Here is an 18,536-nt window from a genome sequence, read left to right on the forward strand (position 1 = left end):
TGGGGTTCACTTACAGTGTGTATTGATGGGGTTCAGTTACAGTGTGTATTGATGGGGTTCAGTTACAGTGTGTATTGATGGGGTTCAGTTACAGTGTGTATTGATGGGGTTCACTTAGTGTGTATTGTGTATTGATGTATTGGGGTTCACAGTGTGTATTGTGGGGTTGTATTGATGGGGTTCAGTTACAGTGTGTATTGATGGGGTTCAGTTACAGTGTGTATTGATGGGGTTCACAGTGTGTATTGATGGGGTTCACTTACAGTGTGTATTGATGGGGTTCTTACGTGCAGTGTGTATTGATGGGGTTCACTTACAGTGTGTGATGTATTGATGGGGTTCACTTACAGTGTGTATTGATGGGGTTCACTTACAGTGTGTATTGAGTGTGTATTGATGGGGTTCAGTTACAGTGTGTATTGATGGGGTTCAGTTACAGTGTGTATTGATGGGGTTCACTTACAGTGTGTATTGATGGGGTTCACTTACAGTGTGTATTGATGGGGTTCACTTACAGTGTGTATTGATGGGGTTCAGTTACAGTGTGTATTGATGGGGTTCAGTTACAGTGTGTATTGATGGGGTCAGTTACAGTTATTGAGTGTGTATTGATGGGGTTCACTTACAGTGTGTATTGATGGGGTTCACTTAGTGTGTATTGATGGGGTTCACTCAGTGTGTATTGATGGGGTTCACTTACAGTGTGTATTGATGGGGTTCACTTACAGTGTGTATTGATGGGGTTCAGTTAGTGTGTATTGATGGGGTTCAGTTAGTGTGTATTGATGGGGTTCAGTTACAGTGTATTGATGGGGTTCACTTACAGTGTGTATTGATGGGGTTCAGTTACAGTGTGTATTGATGGGGTTCACTTACAGTGTGTATTGATGGGGTTCACTTACAGTGTGTATTGATGGGGGGTTCAGTTCAGTTCAGTGTGTATTGATGGGGTTCACTTACAGTGTGTATTGATGGGGTTCACTTACAGTGTGTATTGATGGGGTTATTACAGTGTGTATTGATGGGGATGGTATTGATGGGGTTCACTTACAGTGTGTATTGATGGGGTTCACTTACAGTGTGTATTGATGGGGTTCAGTTACAGTGTATTGATGGGGTTATTGTATTGATGGGGTTCACTTACAGTGTTACAGTGTGTATTGAGTGTGTATTGATGGGGTTCACTTACAGTGTGTATTGATGGGGTTCAGTTACAGTGTGTATTGATGGGGTTCACTTACAGTGTGTATTGATGGGGTTCACTTACAGTGTGTATTGATGGGGTTCACTTACAGTGTGTATTGATGGGGTTCACTTACAGTGTGTATTGATGGGGTTCACTTACAGTGTGTATTGATGGGGTTCACTTACAGTGTGTATTGATGGGGTTCACTTACAGTGTGTATTGATGGGGTTCACTTAGTGTGTATTGATGGGGTTCAGTTACAGTGTGTATTGATGGGGTTCACTTACAGTGTGTATTGATGGGGTTCACTTACAGTGTGTATTGATGGGGGGTTGTGTATTGATGGGGTTCACTTACAGTGTGTATTGATGGGGTTCACTTACAGTGTGTATTGATGGGGTTCACTTACAGTGTGTATTGATGGGGGTTCAGTGTGTATTGATGGGGTTCACTTACAGTGTGTATTGATGGGGTTCAGTTAGTGTGTATTGATGGGGTTCAGTTACAGTGTGTATTGATGGGGTTCAGTTACAGTGTGTATTGATGGGGTTCACTTACAGTGTGTATTGATGGGGTTCACTTACAGTGTGTATTGATGGGGTTCAGTTAGTGTGTATTGATGGGGTTCAGTTAGTGTGTATTGATGGGGTTCACTTAGTGTGTATTGATGGGGTTCACTTAGTGTGTATTGATGGGGTTCACTTAGTGTGTATTGATGGGGTTCACTTACAGTGTGTATTGATGGGGTTCACTTACAGTGTGTATTGATGGGGTTCACTTGATGGGGTTCACTTACAGTGTGTATTGATGGGGTTCACTTAGTGTGTATTGATGGGGTTCATTTAGTGTGTATTGATGGGGTTCAGTGTGTATTGATGGGGTTCACTTACAGTGTGTATTGATGGGGTTCACTTACAGTGTGTATTGATGGGGTTCACTTACAGTGTGTATTGATGGGGTTCACTTACGGTGTGTATTGATGGGGTTCACTTACGGTGTGTATTGATGGGGTTCACTTACAGTGTGTATTGATGGGGTTCACTTACGGTGTGTATTGATGGGGTTCACTTACGGTGTGTATTGATGTGTCAGTGATGCATCTGTCTGGCCTCTATAGACTTTGCTTTGTAGCCTACTCTTCAATACATTTCATTATGGAGGCAATTGAATTATTCATATCTCTGTGTGTGTGTGTCCAGGACCGCTCTGACCCTGGGCTGTGAGTATGGCTGTAAGGACGCGGTGGAGGTCCTTCTGAAGAGCGGCGCCGACGTGACGGCCGTGGACAGCTTTGGCCACGACTGTTTCCACTACGCCCGCCTCAGCAAGAACCAGGAGCTGGTCAGCCTTTTCAAGACCTACCTCGACAACGTCACCAAAGGTCAGAGCACGGCTGTGTCCCAATTTGACCTATGCCCTAGGTACTCCTGTAGATGTGTTGTTCACCCTGTGTGAGGGCTGCCCTGTGGACAAAAGGCCATGTGTTGTTCACCCTGTGTGAGGGCTGCCCTAGGTACTCCTGTAGATGTGTTGTTCACCCTGTGTGAGGGCTGCCCTAGGTACTCCTGTAGATGTGTTGTTCACCCTGTGTGAGGGCTGCCCTGTGGACAAAAGGCCATGTGTTGTTCACCCTGTGTGAGGGCTGCCCTGTGGACAAAAGGCCACATTTCATTTTCCTGTTTAAACCTTCAGCGATGTTCAAAACTGTGAAATGAGTTTCATCGACTTCAAATACTATAATCATCGTCCATGCCTGGCAGGGAGAGGGAGGTTTTGATGTTTTTCTGTGTCTTTCAAATGAGAACTTGATGTTTTCTTAGCCTCAGTAGGGGGGAGACAGGAGCAGCTAGCCCAGAATGAAGAGGTTCTGAGATGTTTCTATCTGCAGTGTAAGCTGTAACTCTGCCGGTGCCTCAGAAATACAGAAACCACAGGAGACTGCTGAAAACACCCATTCAACCAGAAGATCAAAATGAGAGCAAGGAAAAAGTAAAAATAACATGTCTATTGAAAACACTGGGTTAAAAAGTCACGCTGCAGAGAAAGTCAAGTTATTAACAGAATTAAATGGACTGGGGGAAATTTGCAGCAAAGGTGAAAAAAAGGATTGTGCTTTTAAGGAAGGTAACCTGAGTTCAAGTGTGTCAGCTTCTCTCAGAGGGAATTTAAGGTTGTTCATTCAGCGCGGCATGTGGCTTTGCAGAGTGTTTTAATGTGGGTTTTTATCAAGGCTATGTGAAATAGAGTACATAAAATGTCCCCAACAGATCCCCTTCATGTGAACTTTGTGTATAGAGCCATGCATTTATCAAAGGCCCACTCAACTAGAACCCTAGGTAAAGGGCCCACTCAACTAGAACCCTAGGTAAAGGGCCCACTCAACTAGAACCCTAGGTAAAGGGGCCCACTCAACTAGAACCCTAGGTAAAGGGGCCCCACTCAACTAGAACCCTAGGTAAAGGGGCCCCACTCAACTAGAACCCTAGGTAAAGGGGCCCCACTCAACTAGAACCCTAGGTAAAGGGGCCCCACTCAACTAGAACCCTAGGTAAAGGGGCCCCACTCAACTAGAACCCTAGGTAAAGGGGCCCCACTCAACTAGAACCCTAGGTAAAGGGGCCCCACTCAACTAGAACCCTAGGTAAAGGGGCCCCACTCAACTAGAACCCTAGGTAAAGGGGCCCCACTCAACTAGAACCCTAGGTAAAGGGGCCCCACTCCACTAGAACCCTAGGTAAATTGCATCTAATCAAATTCCACTCTTTAGTCTACATTTGTCAGAAACTAGAATTGCCTTTTCTCCTAGTATCTGGTGCACCATCAGTCATTTACCCTACTTAACAATTATCTTGTTGTGGCAAATTGATGTCCTTGGTTTGTGGGAAGCGGCTTTAGATGGCTTCATCGGATTTCTCCCACATCTGTTGTTTGTTTTCACACTCAGTGCTCATTTGAGATTGGTTTCTCATCAAGCCTTTAATCATCATTACTGTGGCATAATTTTCTTAGTTTTTTTTTTGTTGCATAAAGTCTTTGTGCCTGTGTGAAAGTACTGTCCTTGTATCACCTCATTTCAACTTCTCTCTTCAGTCTCCTGAAGACTTGGTGATGACAAAACACATTGTATAGATTTAAATCAGAAACGACATGAGGGACGGGCGGCTCTGACGTGTGTAAACAAACCCTTTAATTGTTTCTCATTGTATCCACAGCAAAAGAAGCTGCCAAGATGGAGCAGAAAAAGCGACAGGTAACATCGCATTGCTCACTTTAATTGCCAACCTTCATACTGATTTCTGTGCACGGAGATGCACTATCAGATTTAAAACAACACACATCCCCACAGACAATATCTCCTAGATCCTAGGGCAATGCCTCTCCTGCTATGTTGCCCTCTGAGCTGTTGATTAGACTGTAGTTGTTATTGTTGAGCTGTATAGTAATCACTTGACATTTCTACTGTTATTTCCTCTGGGTGAATCCATTGTTGAAAAGGTGAGCCGGCTCATAGGCTTACCAAAGGTTTGACGTGAGCCCCATCAAGCAAATAGGATGGGTTTTTATTATCGATTCTGTTAACGCTTCCTCGTCAAGGCACTTCCTGGGTCATGTGTTCTGTATACAAACATGGAGCGATAGACGGTATCTGTGAGGTCTGAACAAGCCGATCCCAACAATACCACTTAAGTTCAGTTTCTGCTCTATTGAATCTGACCACATTCTCACCACTCATTGATTTAATATTAAATCTGACCACATTCGCCACTCATTGATTTAATATTGAATCTGACCACATTCACCACTCATTGATTTAATATTGAATCTGACCACATTCACCACTCATTGATTTAATATTGAATCTGACCACATTCACCACTCATTGAATTAATATTGAATCTGACCACATTCACCACTCATTGATTTAATATTGAATCTGACCACATTCACCACTCATTGAATTAATATTGAATCTGACCACATTCACCACTCATTGAATTAATATTGAATCTGACCACATTCACCACTCATTGAATTAATATTGAATCTGACCACATTCGCCACTCATTGAATTAATATTGAATCTCATTGAATTAATATTGAATCTGACCACATTCACCACTCATTGAATTAATATTGAATCTGACCACATTCACCACTCATTGAATTAATATTGAATCTGACCACATTCACCACTCATTGAATTAATATTGAATCTGACCACATTCGCCACTCATTGAATTAATATTGAATCTGACCACATTCGCCACTCATTGAATTAATATTGAATCTGACCACATTCACCACTCATTGATTTAATATTGAATCTGACCACATTCACCACTCATTGATTTAATATTGAATAGAGACGGTCACAAGTGTTTTTACAAAATCACTGTTGTGTTGAAGCTGTTTGCTTAATGGTGTATTACCATGCGGTAAACAGTGAGTTGTCATGTTTTACACTGTTTCCTGTGGAGGCCAAGTGACTCACACTCTGACATTCAGTTGGACATTACTGCCACCTAGTGACGAGATGGATAATCGCAGTTCATTCATTAATGTCACTGCCACCAGAGAAACTGTATATAAGGAAATCTCTTACCCTGCTACCACTAGCCATCAGCCCCCCCCTCCCGGTCAATCATGGCTAAATGATAACCTGTGTGTCCACAGCACTCAGTGGAGATGACTGAACAGGCCGAAGCCAACGTGAGGGTGAGTACAATTGTTCTTCTCTGCATACGTTCATATTGAATTTGATAGGCCAGCTACATTGAGTTTGACCTCGTAGTCCTTTGTGATGGACAGGGATGTAATTACCCGGTCTGAATGTATGAGGACATTAAGCAAGATGTACCCAGCAGTATATAGGGGAATATATAGGCTGGCCTGAGCATCAGCGTGACATGATTCTACAATGTCCAGGATAATTGAAGGTACTAGTGAATTTATATTTACTGTTGGATCTAATTAAACAGATCTATAGATGTTTTCAACTCAGCAGTTACTGTCCGCCCTGAGATTGGAATGTTGGGGGTTTAATCCCGGGTCAAGTCATACCAAAGACTCTAAAAAGGGACCTGATGCCGCTGTGCTTGGCACTCAGCATTAAGAAGATGGTTTGGGGGTAAAGGCGTCCGTATGCTTCCCAACTGAAACAATTTGGGAAGAATTTGTGCATATGTTATATTTTGACTTTCGGTGAGGGATTTTTTGGCTGTTCGTGCACACAATGTTTTCTAGAGGCAAGCCAAGTTCGGAGCCAAGGTCTACGCCCCTTCGTCGGTGATTGGTCAACAGTAGGGGTTCTTCAATGAGAGACGATTCGTTTTCATGCCCAATATTTCATTGAGAAATATTGCACCAAACATCTTAGTTAGATGTTACATTTCCACGACTATGATCTTCTCGGCAAAAACGTCAAAATTAATATCTTCAGGTAGTGTATTCTGGCTACGGCATCTCAAAATGAACAAACAGTACTATTGCTGCGTTTTTGTCATTTTTAAAGCGAATGTCTTTTAAGGGAGTATGCAAGCAACTCTCGTTGGGTTGGGGTTGCCGAGTTCAGCTAGGAGCCAGCCGAACAGAGGGATGCTGACGCGTTAAGGCCCTGTGACAGACTAGCATCCTGCCCAGGGGATGTACATGTACTTCAAGCTGACTCATGCGACAGAAACATTTGATAGGATCCTGTCCTATGGGCTGCTCTGGCTTGGAGAAGGGTTACTTAGAGATTTGTGTGATTTGACTTGGAAATGGATTGTGACTTCTAATGTTTGTCAGGACCTGGAGAGACAGAACGAGAGCCAGCAGGAGACTCTGAGGAAGTTTCACCTGGAGCAGAGGACTCTGATGGACAAGGTCAAACTACTGCAGCAGCAGCTCAGCCAGGTACACACACACACACACACACACACACACACACACACACACACACACACACAAAGGTGTGTAGACAACTTCTTGACTCACATGGAAAGTCACTGAGAGGGGAATCAAACACAGTGTGCTTCAAGAGAAACATAAGAACTTGGACGGTGACAGGCACTATATATGGTAATGAGTTGTTTGTCAAACCCTCTGATACTTAACTTGTAATCCTCTATATCCTATGCAGGAAAAACATACAGTGGAATGCATCCATAAAGAGGTAAGGACAGCCACATAACTCAATTGTTTGGGGTGGGAAGAAAAAATGGAACATTTTACCTATAGATTAGAGAGTTGAATTAGCATGCCTGTTTGTTTGTGTTTGTGAGAATGTGGAAAGATTTGATTGGATACCAGGCCATAGCTGTATTCATCTGAAAGTTACTGTCCTCAAATGCAACTAAAGTTGCTAGGCTGTTGATCTGCTCTAAAGCTCCACGTTGTGTTTGTGCTGAATTAGAGGGAACAGCTGAAGCTCTTACTGAGTGCCAAAGACAGGGAGGAGGGGGCTCGGGCCCCAGAGACTGTCAAGGTTCAGCTCAGGAGCCACATGGTGAGGGACCACAGCCAAATGCCAACCCTGCTACAGCATATGAAATCATCATGGGGTTTTACATAATAATAATACTAAGAGCTCTTGCTTAGGTTGTCTAAGGTTATGCTTGAATGTGAACATACTGTATGTTCTATGTGTTTTCAGGGGGACTACTCTGGCCAGTCTGTTATCAAAGGTGAGTGAGCTCTCTTTAAATGTGAGATATCGGAGAATAAGAGATCCAATCAGAGGATCTGAATTTAAAAAAGACCTCTCCTGAATCATCTCCGTATTTGTTCTGGCAGGAAAAGACAATGTCCTCATCAGACAATCTCACAGCCTGGATTCAGCGCAGGTAAACCTGACATCTTTGTTTTCCTAGAGCATTATGGACCGCAATGACAAGGAGACTGTCATGAAGTATGAAAAACACGCAGACCATATCTGCTGTGTATTCTAGTCCAGTCAGCAACCATGAGCTTATCAGCTCTCTGACAGCCAAATTAAACGGCTGAATTCTCATTTCGTCCTGTCAGCTGTTTGCCCCCCAGCAAATGAGAGATTTATTCTCTTAAACCACTGCAGGTATTTTTTAGATTTTGTGCTCAACTTTTAAATTGATATTTTTTTATCCTATTGTAGCCTTCACATCTTCTCAGTATTCTCGTGTCGCTATAGTGGAACTGACTAAGTCAGCTCTCATTGCAAAACCAATATTGGACTGACACTGCTGTGAGTGAGAAATAGGTGTGCGAAGTGTAAATTGCACAATCATTCCACACACATGAAACTTTTGTTCCTGCTGTAGGTACTGCAGTCGTCCGGTCTTTCACACTCACTGTCCCGTCCCCTGGAGCTTGCGGGACGTCCTGGCGTGGGCTGGGACCCAGTCGAGGAGGTGGAGGCCCTGCGGCGCGAGCTGGAGACTGTGAGGAGGCGGCAGCAGACTGCAGAGGAAGAGGCTCTTCGCCTGCAGGCGGCACTGGCCCGCAAAAGCCAGGAGTGCCAAGAGCTGGTCCAGACCCGGGAGACCATCCAACGGCAGGCAGACCGGCAGGTCCAGGAGCTGGAGGAGGCACTGGGGGACGTCCAGAAGAGGATGCTGGACTCTGAAGCCAAGGTCAAGCAGCTCCAGGCCCACGTGGTGGCGGTCAAGGAGCACCTAGGAGGCCAGGCGGCCGACGATCTCCGTGCCCAGCTCCACGATGTCAAGGCCAAGTACGAGGGCGCCTCGGCCGAGGTGGGGCGCGTGCGTAACCACCTGAAGCAGAGTGAGAAGGCCCTGGAGGAGTACAAGAGCAGTGAGGGCCAGCTGGCGGTGGAGGCAGAGCGGCTGGGCCTGGAGCTGACCGCCTTGCGGGAGGAGCGGGATGAGCTGGCAGAGGCTGTGCTGGACATGGAGGCCCTCATTAAGGAGACCCGGGCACGGCAGGGAGAGAAGGTTGTGCCGGCAGAGAAGTTCGACAACATGAAGAACCTGCTGAGCAATGCGGTCGATGAGAAGGAGCGTCAGCTGGCAGAGCTGCGGGAGGACTATGACCGTGTGCTGGAGGAGGTGGCTGAGCTACACAGGGAAATGGACAGCCAGCAAACCCAGGCCGGGACAGGGGCGGTCCCCCTGCAGGAGCATGAGAGGATGAGGACGACCCTGGAGGAACAGAGTTCCTCCATGAAGAGGAGGCTGGCGGACATAACTGCCAAGAGCCAGGCACTGATCCGCCAGGTAGAGGAGAGCGAGGAGGAGCGGGAGATGCTCCAGGAGCAGCTGGAGGAGCTCAACAGCAGGGTGGAGGCCAACTTCATCCCCCTCAAGGCCCATGAAGAGGCCAAGAGCACCCTGGAGAGAGCTGTGGAGGAGCTAGAGGAGAGGCTGGTGGAGGCCGCAGAAAGGAACGGCCAGGCCGAGGTGCAGATCCAGAGGCTACAAACGGAGAGGGTCACCTTGTGTGAGAGCGTCACCAGCCTACAGAGCGCTACCGTGCCCTCTGAGAAGTTCCGGAGCGAAGTGGGTGCCCTGAATGCTCGCAACGCTGAACTGGTGAAGGAACTGGAAGTGCTCCAGAAGAGGTTTGAAGAGAGAGAGAAGGAGCTGGCCCAGGTCACTGCCAAGAACCAGTCTCTGAAACAGAGCCTAAATGGAGAGTACGTGTCCAGAGAGAAACATGAGCAAGTGAATTCGGAGCTGAGTGCTGCTTTGGAGAAGGCCAAGGCTGAGCTCTCCAAAGTGGAGAAGGAGAGCAAAGAAAGTGAGGAAGAGTTGCAGAAGGTGAAAGAGGGTAGTGCAGAGTTGAAAGAGAAGCTGGAGAATGTTCAGGTGATGATAGAAAATGACTATGTGTGCCTTATAGACCATGAAGCTGTAAGGGTTAAGTTGAGCACTGCTGTTGTTGAGGCGGAGCATCGTGCCAAAGAGGCTTTGGCAAGCTACCAGTCTGCCCAAGATGGGACAGTAAAGCTTCACCAAGAAATGGAGGCGCAGAAGAAAGAACTAGACACCATCCAGGAAGCTATCCAGGCCAAGTTTGTTCCGTTGACTGCCATAGAGGAGAGGGAGAACTCCTACAACACCAAGCTGAAAGACTTGACAGGAAAGCTCTCGGAGATGCAAGAGAAGTACAACCAGGAGAAGTTGGAGGGGGAACGTCACAAGCAGGAGAAAGAGAAACTGAAAGTGCAGATGGAGTCTGTGCAGCAGAGAATGGAGACAGGCTTTGTCACCAGTGAAAAGCACAAGGAGGTGGAAGATGAGTACAGGGGTAAAATGGAGGAGCTGGCGCTGAGGTTGGTAGACCTGGAGCAGCAGTACAAAGATGTGACTGTGCAGAGGGCCGAGCTGGAGGAGCAGAACGCCCTGTGTAACACTGACATCCAGAGCCTGCAGCAGCGCCTGGAATCCGAGTCGGCCCGGCTGGAACACTATGAGGCCGAGCACCAAGCCCTGAGGGGCACCATCCACCAAGCCCAGGACGAGTGCCAGAAAGCCAGGGAGGCCCAGCGTGGGGAGGCCCAGAGAGCCTGCGCCTTGGAGAAGGAGCTCCAGGGATGCTCCGGGGACCAGGCCGTCCTCCTGCAGCAGCATGCTCAGGCCAAGGAGGCCCTGGAGGGGCAGGTGGCCCAGCTACTCGCTTCCCTTCGCCAGGAGCAGGAGACCAGCGCCCAGAGGGCCCAGAACGTGGCAGCCCTGCAGTCAGAGCTGCTCCGGGCCACCCAGGCCCTGGACGAACTCGGAGGAAGAGAGGACCAGTTGAGCCAGCTGAAGGCCGAGAAGCAGCGTCTGCAGGAAGAGACGGCGGCGTTGGGGGAGAGGCTATCTGGGCTGGCGGAGCAGTGCGAGGTGCTCCACCATGAGGTGGCCCAGGCCAGGGAGGACGAGTGCAGGGCCAGAGAGGACAAGTCCAGGGCCAGGGTGGAAACTGAGGCCCTGCAGGAGAAGAGCAACACCATGGATAAGGAGATCCGGGAGCTGAAGGAGAGGTACGAGGAGTCGCTCAGCACCATCGGGGAGTTTCAGAGGAGGATCCAGATGTCGGCGGAGCAGACCGAGGTCAAAGACAAAAAGGTAGGAGAAATATTCTGCATTGAATTGTCAGCCATTTTTAATATGAATAAAATCAACATAAATGTGCAGTTCCAGCCAAAAGTTGACACACCTACTCATTCAAGGGTTTTCTTTATTTGTACAATTTTCTACATTGAAAAAAAGCGGTCATCAAGGTAAAGGGTGGCTACTTTGAAAAATCTCAAATACATTTGGATTTGTTTAACACTTTTTTGGTTATGACATGATTCCATATGTGATATTTCATAGTTTTGATGTCTTCACTATTATTCTACAATAGTAAAAAATAAGAACTCTGGAATGAGTTGGTGTCTCAACTTTTGACTGGTACTATATATGGTAAAGGTACGGTAGTATTTACATTTGGTAAGATCCCAATTTCTCAGTTTTTAGTTCTGTTAAGAAGTTTGGCAGTTTTTCTGGCAATACTTTGGTCCGTTGATATGAGGTTTTCTAAATATGTAGATGGTTATGTATGTTCTGGTGGTAACAGCTTTGTGTGTTTCAGATCAGCGAGCTGCTGACGGACGTGGAGAGACTGAAACAGGCCCTCAATGGTCTGTCCCAGCTGGCGTACGCTGGCAACGCTGCACCCAATAAGAGACAGATGCAGCACATAGACACACTCCAGGCCCAGATCAAGAGCCTGCAGCAGCAGCTGGCTGTGAGTGTGTATATATATATATATGCATGCATACACACACACACACACACACTGCAGATGTAGTGGATGGCAGCCAGTTGTAGCTAACCTAGCATTTCTGTGACATTGCCCCTCTTTGACAGTTTAAAAGAATACACACACACAGAACATACCTGTAGATTGTAAAACTTGTCAGGGATGACACAAAGTAAATGACTTTATGTTGTGGTCCCTTACATTGTGTGAAGCTGTAACAATTGACTTGCCTACATAGTGTACATACTTGATTGTATTGACATTTTATACTCATGACAGACGATGACCTATAACATGGTGTTATGTCAATACGCTGCACTAACACCATAATCAGTCACTCAGTACTCTCTGACTCCAAACATAATGAGCCTCGTTAGTAGGGACGAATGCATTTTTTTCAGTCCAGCGTTAGTTACTGATAATGGGATGTTATTATCTTCGTTAATTACCTTGATGACATAGAGGTTTGGTCCAGACATGATTGATCCTCCTCCCACAGTGAGTTAGTGGAAATGAACGGTTTCCCTGTGGATATATCAGTACATCAGAAAGAACATCTATGTCAGTGTTCTTACAGTGCAAACCAAAGACTATTCGTCTGTCGTATAATTACAGTAACACTCTCGCTGTGTGGGTATTACAGCCGATTTACCGCTGAGCTGGAAACGATGTGAGACTCAACAAAACATTCGTCTGTCGTATAATTACAGTAACACTCTCGCTGTGTGGGTATTACAGCCGATTTACCGCTGAGCTGGAAACGATGTGAGACTCCACAAAACATTTGTCTGTCGTATAATTACAGTAACACTCTTCGCTGTGTGGGTATTACTGAGCTGGAAACGATTTGAGACCAAAACTGAGCTGGAAACGATGTGAGACTCAACAAAACATTTGTCTGTCGTATAATTACAGTAACACTCTCGCTGTGTGGGTATTACAGCCGATTTACCACTGAGCTGGAAACGATGTGAGACTCAACAAAACATTCGTCTGTCGTATAATTACAGTAACACTCTCGCTGTGTGGGTATTACAGCCGATTTACCGCTGAGCTGGAAACGATGTGAGACTCAACAAAACATTCGTCTGTCGTATAATTACAGTAACACTCTTCGCTGTGTGGGTATTACAGCCGATTTACCGCTGAGCTGGAAACGATGTGAGACTCAACAAAACATTTGTCTGTCGTATAATTACAGTAACACTCTCGCTGTGTGGGTATTACAGCCGATTTACCGCTGAGCTGGAAACGATGTGAGACTCAACAAAACATTCGTCTGTCGTATAATTACAGTAACACTCTCGCTGTGTGGGTATTACCGCTGAGCTGGAAACGATGTGAGACTCAACAAAACATTTGTCTGTCGTATAATTACAGTAACACTCTTCGCTGTGTGGGTATTACAGCCGATTTACCACTGAGCTGGAAACGATGTGAGACTCAACAAAACATTCGTCTGTCGTATAATTACAGTAACACTCTCGCTGTGTGGGTATTACAGCCGATTTACCGCTGAGCTGGAAACGATGTGAGACTCAACAAAACATTTGTCTGTCGTATAATTACAGTAACACTCTTCGCTGTGTGGGTATTACCGCTGAGCTGGAAACGATGTGAGACTCAACAAAACATTCGTCTGTCGTATAATTACAGTAACACTCTTCGCTGTGTGGGTATTACCGCTGAGCTGGAAACGATGTGAGACTCAACAAAACATTCGTCTGTGCACCTGATTTTCAAGGACGACCTCTGCCTTCCTCTCTGTCAGCTCACTCGGAGCCTTTGAAATGATGGAGGCAGAGAATGAACTGGTGTACTTTTTTTTTGAAGTCGGGTCTATAGCGGCTAGCCAGAACCCAGATGAAAAGAAAATGAGGTCCATATTAGAATCCTGAGAACGTCATTACTCATGCTCTGATGTGAACCCATGGTCGGGGCCACGTTATGATTTGGAGTTCGCTCTCTTGGCTCGTTCGATGTTGGCAGTCTTCAGGAATATATGGATGCCATCTATTTTGCTGTGAAAGACGGGCGTGTTTCAGAGGTGCATGGTAAGGTGGAGCCAGGCAGGCGGAGTCCCTTTGTAATGTCTGCCAGGTCAGCCCATAGTGGGCCTGTACTCATCACATCTCTCCCTCTCTTTCTCTCTTTCTCTCTCTCTCTCTCTCTCTCTCCCTCTCTCTCTCTCTCTCTCTCTCTACCTCTCTCTCTACCATCCCCCTCTCTTTCTACCCCCTCTCCCCCCTCTCTCTCTCTCACTCTCTCTCTCTCTACCCCTCTCTCTCTCTCTACCATCCCCCTCTCTCTTTCTACCCCTCTCCCCCCTCTCTCTCTCTTCCCCTCTCCCTCCTCTCTCCTCTCTCTCCCCCTCTCTCTTCACAGGATGCTGAGAGTCAACACAGAGAGGTGGTTTCAATTTATAGAACTCATCTCCTCAGTGCAGCACAGGTCAGTGTGTGTTTCTTTTAGTTAGTGATTTTTTCTAGTTAAAGTAAAATATAACACTCAAGCCTCCCTGGCATCTCTTGCATTTTTGTTGCCCAGCAAATTCCTGAAGACAAATAATATATCTGAAAATATATGTGATTGTTAATACGATGGTGTCCTAAATATCAGAGGCTGACGACACCAGTAGACTGGCCCATAGCCCACACAGCTGACGACCCCAGTAAGACTGTCCCTTAGCCCACACTGCTGACGACACCAGTAAGACTGGCCCATAGCCCACACTGCTGACGACACCAGTAAGACTGGCCCTTAGCCCACACTGCTGACGACACCAGTAAGACTGTCCCTTAGCCCACACTGCTGACGACACCAGTAAGACTGGCCCATAGCCCACACTGCTGACGACACCAGTAAGACTGGCCCATAGCCCACACTGCTGACGACACCAGTAAGACTGTCCCATAGCCCACACTGCTGACGACACCAGTAAGACTGTCCCATAGCCAACACTGCTGACGACACCAGTAAGACTGGCCCATAGCCCACACTGCTGACGACACCAGTAAGACTGGCCCATAGCCCACACTGCTGACGACACCAGTAAGACTGGCCCATAGCCCACACTGCTGACGACACCAGTAAGACTGGCCCATAGCCCACACTGCTGACGACACCAGTTAGACTGGCCCATAGCCCACACTGCTGACGAAACCATTAAGACTGGCCCATAGCCCACACTGCTGACGAAACCAGTAAGACTGTCCCATAGCCAACACTGCTGACGACCCCAGTAAGACTGTCCCTTAGCCCACACTGCTGACGACCCCAGTAAGACTGGCCCATAGCCCACACTGCTGACGACACCAGTAAGACTGGCCCATAGCCCACACTGCTGACGACACCAGTAAGACTGGCCCATAGCCCACACTGCTGACGACACCAGTAAGACTGGCCCATAGCCCACACTGCTGACGACACCAGTAAGACTGGCCCATAGCCCACACTGCTGACGACACCAGTAAGACTGGCCCATAGCCCACACTGCTGACGACACCAGTAAGACTGGCCCATAGCCCACACTGCTGACGACACCAGTAAGACTGGCCCATAGCCCACACTGCTGACGACACCAGTAAGACTGGCCCATAGCCCACACTGCTGACGACACCAGTAAGACTGGCCCATAGCCCACACTGCTGACGACACCAGTAAGACTAAGGCTGGCCAATAGCCCACACTGCTGACGACACCAGTAAGACTAGCCCTTAGCCAACACTGCTGACGACACCAGTAGACTGACCCATAGCCCACACTGCTGACGACACCAGTAAGACTAGCCCTTAGCCAACACTGCTGACGACACCAGTAGACTGACCCATAGCCCACACTGCTGACATAACTGTGAAATAGGGGACCAGTGGATGATCTCAAACCGTTGTTGTTTCTCCCAGGGCCACATGGATGAGGACGTCCAAGCCGCCCTGCTGCAGATCATCCGCATGAGACAGGAGTTTGTCTGCTAAAAGTCCATTCAGCAACAACAGAACACAACCCGCTGACTCAAATCCACTGTTCACACAGCCCCAGCTACAGAGCACCCCCCCGCTGTGGCCCCTGTGGGCGCCTGGCGTGTGAGAGTGTGTGTGTCTGTGTGGGAAGAGATCCATGTTAGTAGTCAAACATAATCCTCCCTATATGTCTCGATTGCTTTGTGTGTTTCAACAGAACTAAGACCAAGTGTTGTGGATGGACATAGATATACGGTAGATAGAGAGGGTAAGGGTAGACGATGGGTTGTACCTTAGCTAGGTGGATAAACCTCAACATAGGTGATGACTCAGTGGGATACTGTAGCTGCTGACCAATAGAATGTACTAATGTCCTTTGAAAACATGAGCATGATGAACTGCCTATGCAGGCCTTTCTCTTCTCCTGACTACTCTGTTAAGGCTCCATGAAACAGGATATTCAATGCCTAGCTGGCAAGTCTCTGAAAGGAAGCTCCTCTTAGATGGAATGTATGTAAATCTCCTCTAGGACTGTATGGGTTTAGCATGATGTTGGGTCTTGTGTGGTGGGGTGATTGGCCTCTGCTTAGATTATCCTCCTGACGTCGCAGCAGTGAAACGGATCTGAAAACACAAGCAGCAAAGTCCGCTGTTAACTCACATTCCCCCGTGGCGATCGACTCCCTCCCGTCTTTCGTCTTCATCTTTTGAGGTTCTACGGTGAATTCTAGAACCGTGCCCTGGTCATTTCAAACAGGAATCCCCTGAAGTTACCTACTCATTCAGTTTGGGAGCAGGACTCCTCCATTTTGGGGCATTGGCCACAGCGACTGTTTCCCTAAAGGTCCAAACTTTATCTTGATTCTTTTCACTGAATCGTAAACTCCTCAAGCAGTCTCTTTAAGCCATTGACCCCACACAAACAATGTGAATGTGAGGCTCTGCACATTCTGGATTTGACTCGAGGAGTGTTTGCAAACAACACTGTAGCCCAATCTTAAGACGAACCCCTACCATGAACCTTAACCCCTACCATTATGGTGGTCACAGATCTGAAGGAACAGGATAGGTTTAAGACAGTGACTCTATCAGGGCAGCCTACATGTTGATGACTTGGAGCAATCTGCATATTGCTTACACCTATCCAGTCCCCCTTCATATCGGCAAAAACACACCAGAGTGTTAGAGGCTGGGAGTTTTGGACAGGGGTTCTGGAAAAGGGCCTTGGCTGTGTCCTAGTGTTTGCGGTGCAGCGTCTCCTGTTGCTGGAGCGAGAGTGCCCTCTAGTGGGGAGACTTGGCAGGCCAAGTTGACTGATGTATTCATTTGACTAGTGTTTTTTTGTTGTCTTGTCGTGGTTCATTTTAGTGGTCTCTGAGAGTGGAGCAAGTCTCTTGTGCCTTTAAACTGATATCTTTTTCATGGCTTTGTACTACTTTGATTAATAAACAACGTTGGTGTAACAATGAAATTCAGCAGGTCTGGAGTAGAAATACAGGACACCCTTTAGGGGAACAGTTAGGATGTCATTCTGTAGGGATACTACGAATCCCTCTATTTATATGGATTGAGAAGTCTAAGGTTGCGTCTGAAATGGCACGTTATTCACTATATAGTGCACTGCTTTTGACCAGGAGGTCTAAAGTAGTCCACTGTGTAGTAGGGAATAGGGTTCCGTTTGGAACACACGTGTTGCTAAGCGTAACAATATGAAGAAGCTCAGTGATGCTTTTGTCTTTTGTCTAACATGCTTTGCAAAGCATATAGAAATGTATATTAATCAATTTCATACTAAATCCTCTATATACTACTGCTGTAACACAATGATCTAAAATGTGATTTCTGAAATGTCATTTTGAAATTAACATAAAACAGATTAATTTAATTAGGTTATTTTTTAAATGTTTTAATTCAAGGATCATGAAATACATCTGTCTCCAATAACAGAATTTACAAGTTGAATACAGTTATTTTAAATCTAGACCAATATGTTGAAATTGGTTGTTGTTCTTTTTTCTTCTTGCAAGGATGTCTTTTTGTTTGTGAATTAGTGTTAAAAACATAAATAAAAGTCCCTAACTTAGAGAGATGTCTCGTTGTTTTCCTTCCTGCACACAATATGAAGACGCAATACGATGCTTCAATATACCTGGTGCACAGTACGGTTTGGGTCGGTCCTATAGTGGGAATCAAAAGTGAGTAAGACATTTAAACGTGTTAACCCTCGCAAGGCTGCAGGCCCAGACGGCATCCCCAGCCGCGCCCTCAGAGCATGCGCAGACCAGCTGGCCGGTGTGTTTACGGACATATTCAACCAATCCCTATACCAGTCTGCTGTTCCCACATGCTTCAAGAGGGCCACCATTGTTCCTGTCAGACAGCTAAGGTTTGAGGACTACCGCCCGTAGCACTCACATCCGTCATCATGAAGTGCTTTGAGAGACTAGTCAAGGACCATATCACCTCCACCCTACCTGACACCCTTGACCCACTCCGGTTTGCTTACCGCCCAAATAGGTCCACAGACGATGCAATCTCAACCACACTGCACACTGCCCTAACCCATCTGGACAAGAGGAATACCTATGTGAGAATGCTGTTCAGCTACAGCTACGGCATTCAACACCATAGTACCCTCCAAGCTGGTCATCAGCTCAGACCCTGGGTCTCGACCCCGCCCTGTG

The 18,536-nt window shown here is 46.7% G+C and overlaps 1 protein-coding gene across 1 annotated transcript in view; it reads left to right on the plus strand.

Annotated features, from left to right (window-relative positions):
- uacab (uveal autoantigen with coiled-coil domains and ankyrin repeats b) overlaps positions 1-17,937 on the plus strand; it is a 78,800-nt gene extending 60,863 nt beyond the window's left edge. The window contains 13 exon segments of the mRNA XM_042317867.1: positions 2,386-2,567; positions 4,399-4,436; positions 5,861-5,902; positions 6,974-7,081; positions 7,308-7,340; positions 7,581-7,673; positions 7,821-7,851; positions 7,961-8,010; positions 8,464-11,214; positions 11,723-11,878; positions 14,279-14,344; positions 15,796-15,826; positions 15,829-17,937. Coding sequence (XP_042173801.1) covers positions 2,386-2,567; positions 4,399-4,436; positions 5,861-5,902; positions 6,974-7,081; positions 7,308-7,340; positions 7,581-7,673; positions 7,821-7,851; positions 7,961-8,010; positions 8,464-11,214; positions 11,723-11,878; positions 14,279-14,344; positions 15,796-15,826; positions 15,829-16,016 — 3,769 coding nt within the window. The 3' untranslated portion in view covers positions 16,017-17,937.
- Positions 17,938-18,536: the final 599 nt, after the last annotated feature.

Source organism: Oncorhynchus tshawytscha, unplaced genomic scaffold, assembly GCF_018296145.1.
Source record: "Oncorhynchus tshawytscha isolate Ot180627B unplaced genomic scaffold, Otsh_v2.0 Un_scaffold_7322_pilon_pilon, whole genome shotgun sequence".
NCBI lineage: Eukaryota > Metazoa > Chordata > Actinopteri > Salmoniformes > Salmonidae > Oncorhynchus > Oncorhynchus tshawytscha.